At 42.2% G+C, this 15,700-nt stretch overlaps 1 protein-coding gene across 1 annotated transcript in view; it reads left to right on the top strand.

Annotated features, from left to right (window-relative positions):
- Positions 1–15,440, top strand: part of LOC147703609 (serine protease 33-like) — a 134,683-nt gene extending 119,243 nt beyond the window's left edge. Inside the window, exons 4-5 of the mRNA XM_086931946.1 lie at positions 11,008–11,177; positions 12,167–15,440. Of these exons, the coding sequence (XP_086788072.1) occupies positions 11,008–11,177; positions 12,167–12,499 (503 nt within the window). The 3' untranslated portion in view covers positions 12,500–15,440. The remainder of the gene's footprint in view (positions 1–11,007; positions 11,178–12,166) is intronic.
- The last annotated feature ends 260 nt before the right edge of the window (positions 15,441–15,700 follow it).

Here is a 15,700-nt window from a genome sequence, read left to right as displayed (position 1 = left end):
GGGTTTGTGGTAGTGGTGAATGGTGGGATCGGGCGGGTAGTCTGGCTAGTTTTTTTTGGGGTGGGTGGGCTTGTGTTTGTCTGGGGGTTTTGATTCCCTTTATGCACCTTTTCTTGGTTCCCCGATGGAGAAACTCCGTCCCTGGGTCTTCACGCAGTTCTTACTGGGTGTCTACACTGATCGTACCATCCTGTCACGCCACACTGCGCTTCGAACTGATATTGCTGGCGCTGCTGGGTGTGCTTTCTTTTTCTATGCTGCGATCATTCATTGGCTGCTCCCATGGACTGAAACTACGGCACACTTCTTCTACACCTGTAGTTACGCCGCCAGGCCTCCGGGCTGTTGGTCTTTACGGCTGTGTGTTTCACCTTTACCCAGGGATTGGAGAGTGACCTTTTGATGCCGCCGGCCTCCGGGTTGTAAGCTATATCGGCTGTGTATGCACCTTGAAGGTGTAATAAAGTACAAATTTAATAAAAAAAAAAAATATGTGGAATTGATTAATTAAATGTTGCAGGCCATTGTGGGTCCTAGAAAGGAGGACCACGTCGTCCGCGTATAAAAGGACTGGGATAGGGTTACCGTTTATAGTTGGTGCATCTGCGTTAATCTTTCTTAAAGTTGTATCAACATGATTAATAAAAAGAGAGAATAGTAGGGGGGTGAGTACGCATCCTTGACGGATGCCTCTCTTAACTTCAAAAAAAGGGGTGCACTCACCATCTGTTCCAAACCTTACTTTGCTTTATAAGTTATTATACAAACGGGCAAGCAGATGGATAATTTCAGTGGGGGCACCCATTGCCAGTAATGTGGGCCAGAGTAGTGCGTGTTCCACCAGATCAAACGCGGAACTCAAGTCGGCAAAACACAGGTAAAGATTACCAGGTTTAGCTTTAGTATACTTGCCGACTATGAGTTCCAGGTTCACGCACTGCTCCATTGTACCTATTCCCCTACGGAACCATTATTGCACCGGGGACAAGATGTTTTTCTCCTCGGCCCAGGCTTCCAGTCTCACTAATAGGGCTCGACTAAGGATTTTAACTGTCGAGTCCAAAAGCGAGATTGGATGGTAATTCCGTGCCTCTGACCTAGATTCTTTTTTGTAGAGGGGTATAATGATTGATTGACCCCATGTCAGTGGTAAATTATCTTCCACCGCTGCATTAAAATAACGAGTTAAAATTGGGGCCCATAGTGATATTTCATGTTTATAAAAGTCCATGGGTACCCCATCGGGCCCAGGTGCTTTACCCCCCTTACTGTTTTAAATTGCCTCTGTCACTTCATTTAAAGTTAAAAACAACTGCATTTTCTGCCATTTAAAACATAAAGTAGACCCATCTGGATTAAAATCAGAGTTAAAAATCTCAGAGAAATATGCAATCCATGCAAGACAGCTAACGTGGGAACTGACCTCAGGTATATTATCTTTCTTTAAGAATGGGCCATTTATAGTTTCCCAAAAGAGTTTATGGTTTTTAGTTGCAGCGGCCATATCAAGTTTATTCCAGGCATCATTCTGTAACTTCCTTTTCCTAGTTGACAGGGCCAATTTATAATTAATACGTTCTTCTCTAACTTTTTCTTTATCTCTGGGTTTAACATCAAGTACACTTTTTAACCTTTTCAGAGTCTTGGCACAATGTTTGTCAAACCACACAGTTTTAATTCTTTTAGTCTTTCTATTTCTTTTTAACAAAGAATTTTCAACTGTGCATGTAATTTTCATTTAGGGAGAACGGCGGACGCTATCACATTAGGTGCAAGGCAGTATTCAACCTCTCTGGTACATTTACAGATAATATCCTTTGTTAATTTGTTAGGGTCAATTTTAGTCCATTTAATTCTCGTTCCATTTGGTCTCACAGCAGAAATCCTGTGGACAGATCTACCATGCACAACGGTTTTTGGGCCCCAACCCATTAACTCCACTGAAATACTGTTGTGATCACTCACAGGCTGCTCTATTACCCAAACATTGGAGAAAACCAAACCATTTGACACCAAAATATGGTCAATATTAGAATGGGCATCTCTCCCCCTAAATGTTGGGCACAATTCATTATTTTTGTTTTTTGTACAGTCAAGCAGTTCCAGATTAAATTTGGCTATGAGGTTATTCAGTGCGCTGCCGTAATTACTATGCGGGAAATGATTAACGTAAGCGCTGTCGCCCCCTACATGATCTCCGTGGTGACCACAAATCGCCTTCCGAGCATGTCTACAGGCTTGAATGTTAAAATCGCCTGTCCACAATATTGCAAAATTGTTCTTTGAATGGACAATTGCAGCATCAATAGCACATTCAACATCGGGGACAATCTTATCTCGTTTAAGGCCCACAATATTATTATTAACGGTGGGCGGCCAGCTACGCTCCGTGCACGGAGTGTGCGTAGTGCCGCCTACTCCGCATTTTGCGGAGCTGGCGGAGCCAGGCGGCACTACGCACGCTCCGCAGACGGAGCGTAGCTGGCCGCCACCCGCCTCCCTCCCGCCCTCCCTAAATACTTTGAAATAAAGGAATAAAATAATTTAAAAAGCACTTACCTTGCCGCCGCTGCCCGCCGCGTCCCCGGGGCTCACTATCTTCCGTCTTCCGTCCGCTTTACTAATGCGCATGCGCGGGCGGCGGCGCATGCGCTTTTTCACGAGAAAATGCGCATGCGCGGCCGCCCGCGCATGCGCATTAGTAAAGAAGACGGAAGATAGCGAGCCCCGGGGACGCGGCGGGCAGCGGCGGCAAGGTAAGTGCTTTTTAAATTATTTTATTCCTTTATTTCAAAGTATTTAGGGAGGGCGGGAGGGAGGCGGGTGGCGGGGCTGGCGGCCAGTGGTGTTTGCGGAGTGGGGCTACGCGGAGTGCGGAGGTGGGCGTAGTTTCTCGCCCACTTCGCGTAGCTCCGCGAAGCCCCACTCCGCGAACTCCGCCCAGGGTTAATTATTATAAAAGTTTACAATGATTAAGTCCCTGCCTTGACTGTGTGTTAGTCGCAATACAGACGCATGCTGACATACTACTGTATGTCCCCCAACTTTAAATTCTGTTAATTTGGTTAAAACCAAAGTCAATAGGCCTCCCTTAGCTCTACCAGCTTTGGAGGCTACTGCTGCCACGCTATAGGAGGTATAACCTTCAACTTCTATTTGTTCAGTATGCCATGTCTCTTGTACACATATAATATCATAACCACAAGTGATGAAATTATCCCAGAACGGGGTACACAATTTCGAAGCAATTCCCGCTATATTCCAGGTACAAATTATAAGGGAGTCAGCATAACTGGTTCCTGTACTTTCAGGGTGGTTAGACAAGAGTGAAGCTTCTGGACTTACAATCGAAATAACGTTATCATTAAAATTTGTTACAGTTATATTAATATCTCTATCATTGTCTATAACATTGTCTGTACATAGCACATTATTTAGCAAGGTTAACTGTGGCTCAATTATTGCTTTTACGCAGCTTTCGTCACCCAACTCATTTTCCAAAGTTTGTGTGTCATCTATTACAATGCTTTCAGAATGCGAGGTCAAGGATAAAGCATTCAGTCAGCCATTCTCCTCAAGTGAGTTGAACAACTGAAATCTATTAGAAGTTGGGACCAAAAAGTTGTCATATACATTAGGGAGTAAAGGGGGACAGATGGGAACAACATTAGGATACTTGATAAAGGCCGCTCTTGGATGCTGGAAGTTATGTGTAGTGATTTGTGTTCCTGACTGGTTCCTATAAAAGTAGTCAAGTTGGAACAGCGTGATGTTGTATTCATGGTTCGATGGCATAGGTGCATGTAGAATCGAATCTCTCGCCAATTCTGTAGTCCTAAAATTTATGACTATACAGTCCCCATCTATCTCCTTTTTATTTGGTCCCACCCAACCTACCCTCTGTGCAGTTATAATCTCTCCTGCCCCTCGTATTGGGAAACCACAGTTTTTCACCAACCAATGCAGAGTTTTATTTTTTAGGGTTTCTTGATTTTCGAATTGGGTGGGCAACAACTTGGGGACATTAGCAAGTATCGCTACAAATGGTCTACAATCAGGTGGCAAATTAATAGTGGCTGGAATGAAGTTATTAATATGGCGCCTCGGTACAGGTAGGCTCTTATTATTGTTGACGGGGTCGCTGATGTTTCTTTGTCCCCCAACTACTTTTTGTCCACCTACTATCTTTGGGGTGATAGTTGTTGGCCTCTGCATTCCACTTGTGGAGGGTACCGGGTTTGCCGCCACAGTGGGCACACTTGGAATACGGTTTATTGTACTTAATTTGTTTTTGCTCTGGTTCCCAGGATCTACATTAGTTGTGTAGGATCTAACTTGCGTGCCCAGATGTTCTAGGACATCCAAATTGGCTATGCCCAATTTCTCTAGGTTCTCTATTTTTTTACTTAGAGTTTCTAGGGATATCATCACTGGTGCAATATACGTTTTTACCATTTTCTCGAGGCAGGCTGTAAGTGCCTCGACATTGGTTGGAGTTAGTATTTCCACCAATTGTGTGTCCTTTACGTACGTCCCTCCACTGTTCTGCTGTATCTCACCATCTCTTTCATTGGCTTCTAAAATTTGTATAGCCCTCTTCTTTTTTCTTCTATATGATTTAACCTGTTTATTAATTATTAACCTTTTTCGACTTTGTGTAGATTTCCTTTTAGAAGGTACAGGCTCACAGTCAGTTTCCCTACTTAACAGACTAATGTCACTAATTTGTACAGTTGTAGTAACAGCATTAGTATCATGACCATCCAATTCCCCAGTTTCTGCAGGCATATCACTCTGTGTTAGGGGCTGTGGCAATATGCTAGCTGACAAGTCAGGTGTTATAGACAATCTACTCTCCCTAGTACAAGAGGCAGCAGGTTCTAAAGGTTGTGGAACATCAGGTTGGGTTAGGTCATACCTTGGCAAACCGGCAAATGTTTCCAACAAAAGTGAATCATGTGACATTGTTGTTTCATTTGTAACGCTAACATGTGTATTAATAATGTGTGGCGTTTGACTTATTAAACACATACTCACCGGTAGAGAGAGTCTCCTTTCTGTATTTTCGATAGCGTTAACAACAACTCCAATTGTTTGTTGCAACATTCTATCAATTGCAGTTAGAGTGGGTAGAGGGGTTGGCGCCAATGTTTGTTTCCTTGTGGTTGAGCGTGTATGCATTGGTGTTTTTCGGACCGCCACTCTAATTTTATTTTTGACCTCCATCAGGCCTGTTGCAGACAGTTATCTTGCAGAACCCGCAGTGTCAATTACCTTGGTTGTGCGGGGAATGACAGATGTCAGGGTGGTAGATCGGCCCGGTCTCCTGCGGTCTCCAGAGGGCCTCAGAGGGCCCGCCCTTTGCCCGGGCTTAGCCCGGCGCATCCTGCGCGCGTCCTCGCGGGACGATGGAGGAGTTGCTGCCTTATGCGCCTCCTGGCGCTGCGTGCTGACAATGTGGGAGGTGACCTGGCCACAGGGCTGCTGGGGGCTGTAGTCTGGCGAGCTCCCGACCGGCGGAGCCAAGCCCGGCCAGCCGGAAGTGCAGGTTAGAACGCTGCAGCGGCGGAGCTACGCCCGGCCGCCCCTCAGTCCTGGAAGACAACCAACACGCCTTAGGGGAGCCTCGACAAGCTGGAGGTAGGCTCTACCGGCGTCATGCACTCAGGGGCTGCCACTCGGTCCTCTGCAGTAGTTGCTGCCTTATGCGCCTCCTGGCGCTGCGTGCTGACGATGTGGGAGGTGACCTGGCCACAGGGCTGCTGGGGGCTGTAGTCTGGCGAGCTCCCGACCGGCGGAGCCAAGCCCGGCCAGCCGAAGTGCAGGGTAGAACGCTGCAGCGGCGTAGCTAAGCCCGGCCGCCCCTCAGTCCTGGAAGACAACCAACACGCCTTAGGGGAGCCTCGACAAGCTGGAGGTAGGCTCTACCGGCGTCATGCACTCAGGGGCTGCAAGTGAAGAACAGTTTCCTCGCTGCTTGTCCCTCCAGTGGTAGAAAAGGCTTCCTTCCTTCCTTTAAGCAGCTGTGCAGGAGTACATCCTTTATCCTGCGTAAGTGCAATCACATACCAGCAAGTCTCCTCACAGTCTCCACACGGAGCAACCAGGGGCGGTGGATGTGTGAGTGAAGCGAGGGGAGGGCTTCTCCCTGCCAATACTTCCTTACGGACTCCGCAGACTCCAGGGAGCTCCAGCTCAATGGTGCAATGAGCCGCGGTTTTCTCTCAGCACAGGACTCCAAAAACGCTGAAAACGCCAAAACGCCATTACCGCCGCATCTAGCTACCGCGATTCACTGCCGCGCTGCCGAGGTGGGCGGGGCCTACTTCCAAGGTTCCATTTTTTGTAAAAGAGTATCTATAGTGCAGGTTGTATTCTACAACTTAGATTTGAATTCTTGTCACACTGCTGTGCCATGAATTCATTGTTTTTCTTTCTGACTCTGCCCTTCAGCTTGATATAATTTTGCAAAGCACAACCAAAGAGTGTGTCCTAATCTTGTGGAGCTTCAATTGTGATTTCTTTGATGTGAGGCATGAATCCTTGAACTTATGTAATTGAGCTTTATCTCTTTGAAAGCAAATATGTTTAGACTAAAAAAGAATAAGAAGACTCAGGAGTGATGACAGGGTATTTCTGAGACACATTCAGGAACAAAAGTTCCAATATAAACTTGAAGATTATGTGTGCAATGTTTTAATATAGGTAGTATCCTGGCAAAAATTATTTCTAGTGTCAAAGCAAAATATCTTCTCTTTTTTTCTAATCGTTCTTTAGTTTATCAAGTGGTAATGGCATATCTTTCTCACAATATCATATTGATGCATTTACGTGGCAAAGGTATACTTGAGCTTTTTATAGAAACCAAGTAGCGTAGAACCAATTTCAGTTGAATATCGAACATCTTCTTTTTTCATTACAAAGGATGCAGCAGAGGATGGAATAAACAACAGTTAACATTCTAGAGCAATAGGCCAAATGGAATTCTTATTTCTATTATGCATTATAATCCGAGTGACTGAACAAAAGCAATATTACCTTCATACTAGAAACATTCTTAACATCTGGAACATTCTGCCTCATTAGAAAGGTTCAGAGTCTCATTTATGAGGTTTTGGCACAAGGCAGTGCCACAAGGAATCTGCCATGTGCCAACGCAGGCATCCTTGCACCATGCTGCAAGGTTGCCTGCGTTATGGGGCTGATTGATTTTGTGCAGGAAGGGAAACCTACCTGCACAAAATTAACCAATGCAGGCGATTTTCTCTGTGTGTGCTGCAGAATGAAAGCATTTCTCCTCGTTGCGCCTCCCTAACACGACCCCTGGGGTGGTGTGATATTCTAACACATTCCCAAGTTTACGATTTCTTGTAAATCTGGGAATGTGTCAGGGAGTTACGTGGGAACACCCACAGCAACAACCATGGAACACCCCTTTCATGCAGTAAATGCTTTACGTGGCCGTCTAAATATGCCACTGCACATTGCGCCACCGGAATATAAAAAAAGTGATGTTCCAGCAGCAAATGGGCCTCATAAATGAGGCCCTCAATATTTTCCAATCTATTCACAATAGAGGGTCCAAGACTGAGCCTTAGAACTACCAGTTGAAATCCATTGTATCTTGTCCTTTTATGGTTTTAACAAAAATCGAATAAAGTGTATTTTGACTGACTGACAGTTGAAATCCCTTTTGGACTTGAAGATAGTATTTTTCAATGAATCATGTTTGAGGTTTTCGAAAAATGAACAAAAGACAAAGGCTAATAAGATTTTACTCAAGCCAGTTTTCAAGTAGGCTGTTCAGCGTCTGATAATATCAAGGCATTGCTGCCCTTGTCAGAGAAAAGAGGAGCTGGCAGAAGTTTCTCACTGCCTCTCTAGGGAATTATGCTTTGTTAAGTGGAGAGTGCTGGGAGATCAGTAGGTGATGATAAAGGGCGAAATCCCTGCTCTGTTATCCCTAAATCAGTAAACTCAGATTAATTTAATGATACATTCCTATCCCATGATTAATTGATCTAAATGTTGCCAGTGTCTACCATGTACGGCTGTATTAGTTGGCAAAGCGATGTTTATGTTGTGGTGTATTGTTTCCCCACATTCCTATTGCTGTCATCGGTTCAGCAGAAATAATTTAGCCTTTCTGCATCTCCCCTTAGCAATCAGTCCATGTGTCCAGCCCCATCCCTGCGTTGGTAGCTTTATTTTTATCATCATCACATATCTTCATTATCAATTATGTCTAATGTGCTCGTCTCCTGTTTTGCAACACGAATATAAATATAATGCCCCTTTGCAGAAGAGTATAGAAGCTGCGAAAGAATATGCTACTTCCCTCTTTGTCCTCCCAAGTCTGATCTTTGCAAGGTTATCATCACTAGCATTCACAGTTACAATACAAGCCAGAGAGAAGGGGAAAGATTACCTTCTTTGTCCTGTTAGTTTGAACAGTGTCAAAACATGCAGGGGTTCTTTTATGAGCTCCTTGTGACACTTTTTCGCTGCAATTATCTGACTTTTTGTTATGCAGCAGATGCGTAAATAATACGACATGTTGCGCCAATATTACAAAATGACACATCTAGGTGGATGTGTTACTTTCTAAACCCCTGTGCTACATTATAACTGAGTCAGGTATAACGTATGCGTGGTGGGCGTTCCCTCACAAGAAAGCCTTGTAGAAGTGGCGCAGTGAAATCTATCAGATTTTACTGCGCCACTACTAGGTTGCCACTGTATCCAAGCCTTGCGCCTGCCACACAGCAGATCAGAATTCCTGAGACATCTGTCATTCCTTGCAACATGGAGTGCCCTACTGTAAATACGATGCACTGAAAAGTGTTGCATCGCTGTTTTTCCCCAGCAATTAAGCACTTTTCATAAATGAGGCACGGAATTTCTGGATCGAAAATTGGTGATCAAGCATATGCCATTACCTTGCAGTTAAAACAATGAATCTTCTTTTCTAGGCACTATCTCTATTTCATGCATTGCTTGGCATTTAATACAGTCATGATTATATGCAGCGAGGAGTGTTTTGCATGTATCATGCATTATTATTATTATACAAAAGCCCTGCCACACATGACATTTTCATACTGGCACTTGCTTTAGGATCAAAATAAATAATGGCCCTTCTTTTTCTATAGGGTTCATACCTATAACCCTACTGTCTTTCTATTTAAGATCAGTGCAGATGCCTAACAAATGAAAATCAAGATGTCAACAGATGAAAATAGCCATCCTCCGAAATTGGGTTGAGTTTCAATCTAACATTTGCAGATTATTGTATTCTGCTATATCATACATGTTTTTCAGAGATTATTTGATACATTAGAAACATTCAACTTAAACAATAAATTGGCAGATGATAAATCGACAACAATGATTCTCACATTTCCACATCAGTCAAAACTCAAGTTAACCTGGTCAATGGACAGGTTAGGGAATACTTTTAGTTTGGGTTCTGATACATTGCTGCATGTATTGGAGACATCATCCCACTAGTATAAAGTCTAAATGCATCCAAATTGTGGCTGGTTTATGTAAATTTAAATATCTGTAAGGGGGCTGAAACATAGGGCAGCCACTTATGGGGGTAAAACGAAGGTCTATGCCTTCCTATGTGATGGGGGCGTGCCATTCATTGGAAAGATGAATGAAAAATCTAATGTTCTCAATATCTCATTACTGCGAACATTGCTAAAGCTTTGTGAAGGTACTACCAAGTACTGAAATTGTTTAGTAACTAGCCTTATTTGGATTTCTTTCTTAGCTGATCAACAACTGTGGGTTTAACCATGAGGGCCAAATTTACTAAAACTTCATGCAACGTAGGCTGCAAGGCAATTTGGCATCCATGATCGACTTGCGCTGACTTGTGAAATTCCAGATTTACTAAAGCACTCAGAGTCATGCAAAACGGCTCTGCATTTCTAAGTAAATCTGAATTTAGGTCTTGCTTTGCACTTGCAAATCTGGGCCTAAATGTATCAAAGCTGAAAAAAAAATTCTAAAGCTTGAGATTGAGATTTGATACTCTATAATGAACCGTAATCTATGCTTTGATGGGCTTCAGATTACAAACTACCTAGCATGAGTTAAACAATATCCCAGTTTTGGAAATTAAGTAATTTCTGAAATCCCAAACAAAACAATCGTTTTACACTCATGGGCTTGCTGTGCTTCAATACGAAAGTGCTGTGATTAGACAATAAACACCCTTTTGAGCATCAGAAATCACGACATTGAGCCTAATTTACCAGCCAAGTTACAAAGCAATTCTTGAGATTCAAAGTATTCTATTTCCCAAGGCAAGAAGTTTCAAATGTCAATGATTTAGAAAGTAATCCACAAAGGTTGTGTCCGTTATGCAAGCGTGACAAGAAGATCATCCAACATATTATATAACATATTTCATGTTTATATGTGTCTTTGGATTGTTAAAGATACATATATCATCCAATTATGTTTAACTATCCAGTGTCAAATATCCAGTCCATTGAATTATTATGGAGCCTCCAGTGACTTACATGTTTATCTCAATGTTCCAAGAAGCTTTTGAAAGCTGGTTGTTGATTTGCTGGGACTTTTTCTGGTCTGTCGTCTTGGGTTGATTCATTTTGTATTAATATGATTGACTTGTTCAGTTGTCAATACAAATTGAATTACACTAATGATGCATCTGATAATGATTTTTTTTATCAAATAATAAAGAATATTACGCTGATAAAGTACCTTGCTTTCATTGTAAAAACACAACTCATGGTAGGCAATGCTATGTGTAAAGCTGCTGTCCAAGTAGTAGTTAATTCCTCTTACCACATCACCTAGGGTTGCATAAAGTGTACTCGGTTGGATTTGAACCTACCAGATCCGGCTTGCACATCATGACTATGGCTCATGAGAAATTTCAATTGGATATTCTTAGCTGTCATATGATGATTTAAGCAGTTTGCTCATATCAAATTATTAATAAAATATTATCAATGTCTCTGTACGCAGTCCCTCTCCCTGAACCAAAGACTCTACAGGAAGTGATGGTCCCACTCATCGACCAGTCGACCTGCGATTACCTCTACCACATCGAGTCACCTGTGAACTCCACAACACCCATAATCCTCAGTGACATGATATGTGCTGGTTATGCAGCTGGTGTTCAAGACTCTTGCCAGGTGAGTGCATTTGAAGTATCAGTTGGACGGTTACCAAGCATTGGAAAGAAAACCTTTGCAGGGGAACAATTTCAATAGAACAGGTAGTCACATTCAAGTGTGAAGATTTTATCTCACACACACATCTCTAAACAGTGTCTGGATTTCCAACAGCCAAGTTTAGGTGGAAAGCACATTTGGATCAAAAACATTAAAAAGCTAGCTATGAAAATGTGGTTTTGCTGTATACCCTATATTGCAAGATTAGTTGTGTGTGCGTGTGTATTAAAAATAGCTAGGACAATAAAAATAAATAATCAAATATCAATACATTGAGATAATATATCCAATAGTTATATTAATTTTGGAGAGTGTCAAATTAATTTCAAATTAAAAAGTAATGAAAATAATTTTGTGGGTCAATAGAAATCAGAACTGTTGTCAGTAAGATAATATACCAGATCCTGAATTATTTATTTAAATGTTTACCAGCTGCTAACATTTCTTCATATAACACGGAAGTGACTTTACTGATCTTTATTGGATTGACTTTCAATTAATGTCTTGAAATCAAATCAGATCTGCCAGTATTAGGCAGCAGCTGCCCATGTCCTTTTAAATTCATAGAAGTTTTTTTTTTTTTTATTCCGAATACTAATAAATACAAGCAGAAATTACTTTAATTCGGCCCCTCTAGTTTGTGCTGCGGGATGGGTGGGTGGGCTACAAGGGAACAACAGGTGATATGTCCTAAAGACACTTCCATTCCACATTGTTCTGACAACTCTGCAATGTACTGCAGGGATAGAGCAATGGCATTAAATATGCCTTTTCAAATTGCCTGCAGTGAAGCTGTAGGGTGGTGGATCTACGTCTTACTTTCCATTGCGCGAGCCGGTCACAAGAATTGGGATCCAAGCCTCACTCCTCATGTGTCTGTTATACCTGTTCCAATTAATATTATTTGCCTACCGGTTTTTCTAAAATTCATTCTGTTTTATCTCATGTAGGGAGACTCTGGAGGACCTCTAGTGTGTGCAGCAGATGGCGGCTCCTGGTTCCTGGCAGGCGTTGTGAGCTGGGGAGATGGCTGCGCTTTGGCCTATCGCCCCGGAGTCTACACCCTTGTCACCGCTTACACCGAATGGATTCAGGAATATGTGACAAATGTGGCATTCTATCAGGATAGTTTCAGCACCATTAGCACCAGCATGAGTACGAGCACAAGACGGAAACCTGTTACCTTTCCCTTCACACTTCCCAGCAGCACTACCATGATCTTCCCTATCATCTCCTCTTTTGTTCTCCCATTTATCTTTCTTATTCTATTGAACACATTCTAAATGCAGATCTGCTGTGCACACCTTTTAGCCTCGATTCTCTAAATGTTTAGTATCCACAGCCTTAGCCACGCTATCAAAATGATGTCATAAAACCGAAATTCTCCATTATGAGCCACGCCCAATTAATAAGATTTGCCACCAATGGAGCAGCAGACATTTTGGTGTCTTGTTCTCTCGCCACCCACTTAATGAAAAGAGAGGACAAAGCATTCCTTTATGTTCAAACTGATCTAATGAGGACCACAGTGCACAACTGGGTACACTTTCAAGAGTGTGGGAGCGTTACTATTTCCAAAATATTGTTGTCTGTTCTAGAACATTCCTGTTGATTTAATTGACCCAACACACCACTGTGGAACATCACATATGACAAAGCACAACATGAGGGGCATTATGGTAAACGCCAATACACTACCCAAGGTCTTTCGCTCAAAAGGTAACAAAGATCAGGGCTACAGCCAAAAACCTCTTGGATTTTGAATCAAAATGGAAGGTAACAACGTTTAATAGGTGAAGTATTAGTCAATGTATTAAGTTTACTCCTCCAATGTACTATCAACCGAGTAGAAAATGAAAGATAGGAAAGATGTGCTTGTATACAAATATCATATACTCAACAGAGAACTGTGGACTAAGGATCAGGCAAAGATTCCTCTTAATAAAAACACTTTAGATTTTGCAGAAATGTGTTTCAATAAATATGCACTTTGCACTACGAATCACACACACACGAGCACCCACACACACACAGCGGAGGCATTATGTGCAGCAGCATTGAACGCTTTCACTCACACACAAGAGTAAACATTGCTATTTTTTCAATCTTTTTAATTTTTTTCGAGAGAAAATATTTGCCAACACCCACTCAGTTCGAAGTGAGAAGGAGAATGGTATGAAAAGTAGAATCCTTAGATAACAATACACGTAGGCCGTGCAAAAAATATTGGATTTCACTAAAATATGTAGCCAGTTTGCTAGGAAAAAATAGTTGGGTACTTAAACATTTGCAGTCTGGAAAATCTACAAATTAAGGGTTGGCCAAAGTTCATCATCTGTACAAGACTTCCTGAAAGAAGATGCCCATAGTTGGCCTGAAGCACATTTGGGCTGGACCCATTCCAGTCTGTGAGCTAACCTTCAGAACTCTTCTATATTTATTGAACTAAGGGAGAGGTGCTCTTTGGACAGCTCAGTGACCAGAGGTGTGGGCTTCAAAAGTGCTGAATAGCCAACAGCCTGCCTCAAACCATAGGCAAAGGAAGAGAAACAGGCCCTTACATTAATCTCTGTCTGCAAAGTAGGGTGTGAAAATTACACTCTGACTGATTTGAGAACAGGGATGCAATTTGTGATGCAACATATGTTAAAGAAGCCAAGTCACAAACAGGCGTCAGTAAAATTAGGCTGGTGAATTTCACGTCGTACATTTTTGCATGTTTGTTAGGGAGTGAGCACCTCTCCTAAAAAATAAAAATTGCTGTAAGATACCAGTCACGCTTGGACAGAAAATGTCTAACCTAGAGATATTTCTGCGAAAACTAGTTTCCCGCCGATCACTTATGAGAAGTTTTTATGGGAGGTGTGAGTTTTTGTAGAACATTCAAGATTGATTCTGTCAAAACCAATTTCGCTATAAAAATCTAATTTCGTTAAGTATTGGAAAAGTTAATGAGAAACAATTAAGCAATGTCGATCATCCCTAATGACTGCCCATTGTTAAAGGTTTGCAAAATGCCCTGTCCATTGACTATTAAGCAGATCACTGTCCACGTCCCTGCGATTAGTTACAAATGCAGGGATGGTGGCTTGTAAGGGACACCAGACTTCCATCCGCGAGTTTGCATTCCTAAATGGGAAATATGTGCTTTAAATAGTGGCCCAAGTCCCTTAAAGGGACACTTGAAACTTTAAAAAAAGTTTGTCCCTTTAGGAGGGTATCAGCATGATCATTCATTGGTCCCTTTGAGGACTTCCTGCTCCCCCTCTGCTTATCCGACATGATTCATAAAAGGCAAGCACCCCCATTTCAGGTACCTATAGCTGATCAGTGGTTTGTATCTATAATTGCAGTCACACACTATTGACAAATATTATTGGGACTTACAATTAGGAGGGAACGCACCTCCCACACCACATCCTAATAACGACTGAAGTCGCAGAACCCCTTCCACAAGCTGGAAAGATTTTTTTGACACACAAGAGTTTTTTGTATCACAAAACTCTTTTTACTGTTCTGACCCCTGTGATTTTGCAAACCTCAGGGTTTGCAAAAAAGTGTTTTGCTCATCAGGCACTGGATTTCATGGTGATATGTAGTGTTGTGTGTTCCCTGCATGGCCCTTGTAGTTTTCCCTATGTTATCCTAACTATGCACGTTGTAGGATTAATTTTTCCTTTGCACACCTTAATAGATAAACACCCTTGCTTTTGTGCCACATTGTACATTCAACAGAACCTGCATGTTTAATCTTTCTTTTCTTTTACTGGGATTTACTCTGAACACCACCGACAAGGTCAAACAACAAAGTCCCTTTGGTATTCTTTCAGGCCAGGCACTAGCACCTAGACATAACACAAGAAGGCAGCTGTTGTTTATGTGCTCACATGTCCTATCATATAGATGAGCACATGAGCCAGGAACTCACACATGGAATGAGAATTCTGAGGCAACAGCACTGAGTCTGCTGAGATGTAGGGTGCCCATCTGTGTATGCTAAGGAATGGGGTCTGGCAGTAATCCCAGAGATCTTTCATATATAATCATTTAGCCTTAGTAGCAGGGGTGGTGGGTTAGGTCACTGTTCTATAAAATGACTGGGCTTTTCATGCTATGTGGACTATTAACCATGCTAACTGTATTTTTATTATGCATTGAATTTCTAAGTGTGCCACATATACTGCATGTCAGAGCACAATAGCTTAAATAAATATTCTAAACTTCCTTCCTGTCTCATGGTTACCTTATTGTAGACAAGTATGAGTGTGAGACCGAAAAGAGGTGTCCTGTTACCGGGATCCCTGAGAGTATCATGAGTGTTTTGTTCCAGGGTGCCAATTCACCTGTTTCTATAGTAACGTTAGGAGGGTGAGGCACCTTAGCTAGTCAGACTCAGACTCCTAGAAACTGAGGAGATATGGTGACTCAGTCCCTACATACTCATTTTCTATGGTTCCAAGCAAAGTTCTGTTCCAGAGCAGAAT

The sequence above is a fragment of the Lissotriton vulgaris genome, chromosome 7 (genome assembly GCF_964263255.1).
Source record: "Lissotriton vulgaris chromosome 7, aLisVul1.2, whole genome shotgun sequence".
NCBI classification, from domain to species: domain Eukaryota; kingdom Metazoa; phylum Chordata; class Amphibia; order Caudata; family Salamandridae; genus Lissotriton; species Lissotriton vulgaris.
Note: the sequence above shows the minus strand (reverse complement) of the source record. Positions and strands in the feature narration are given on the sequence as shown.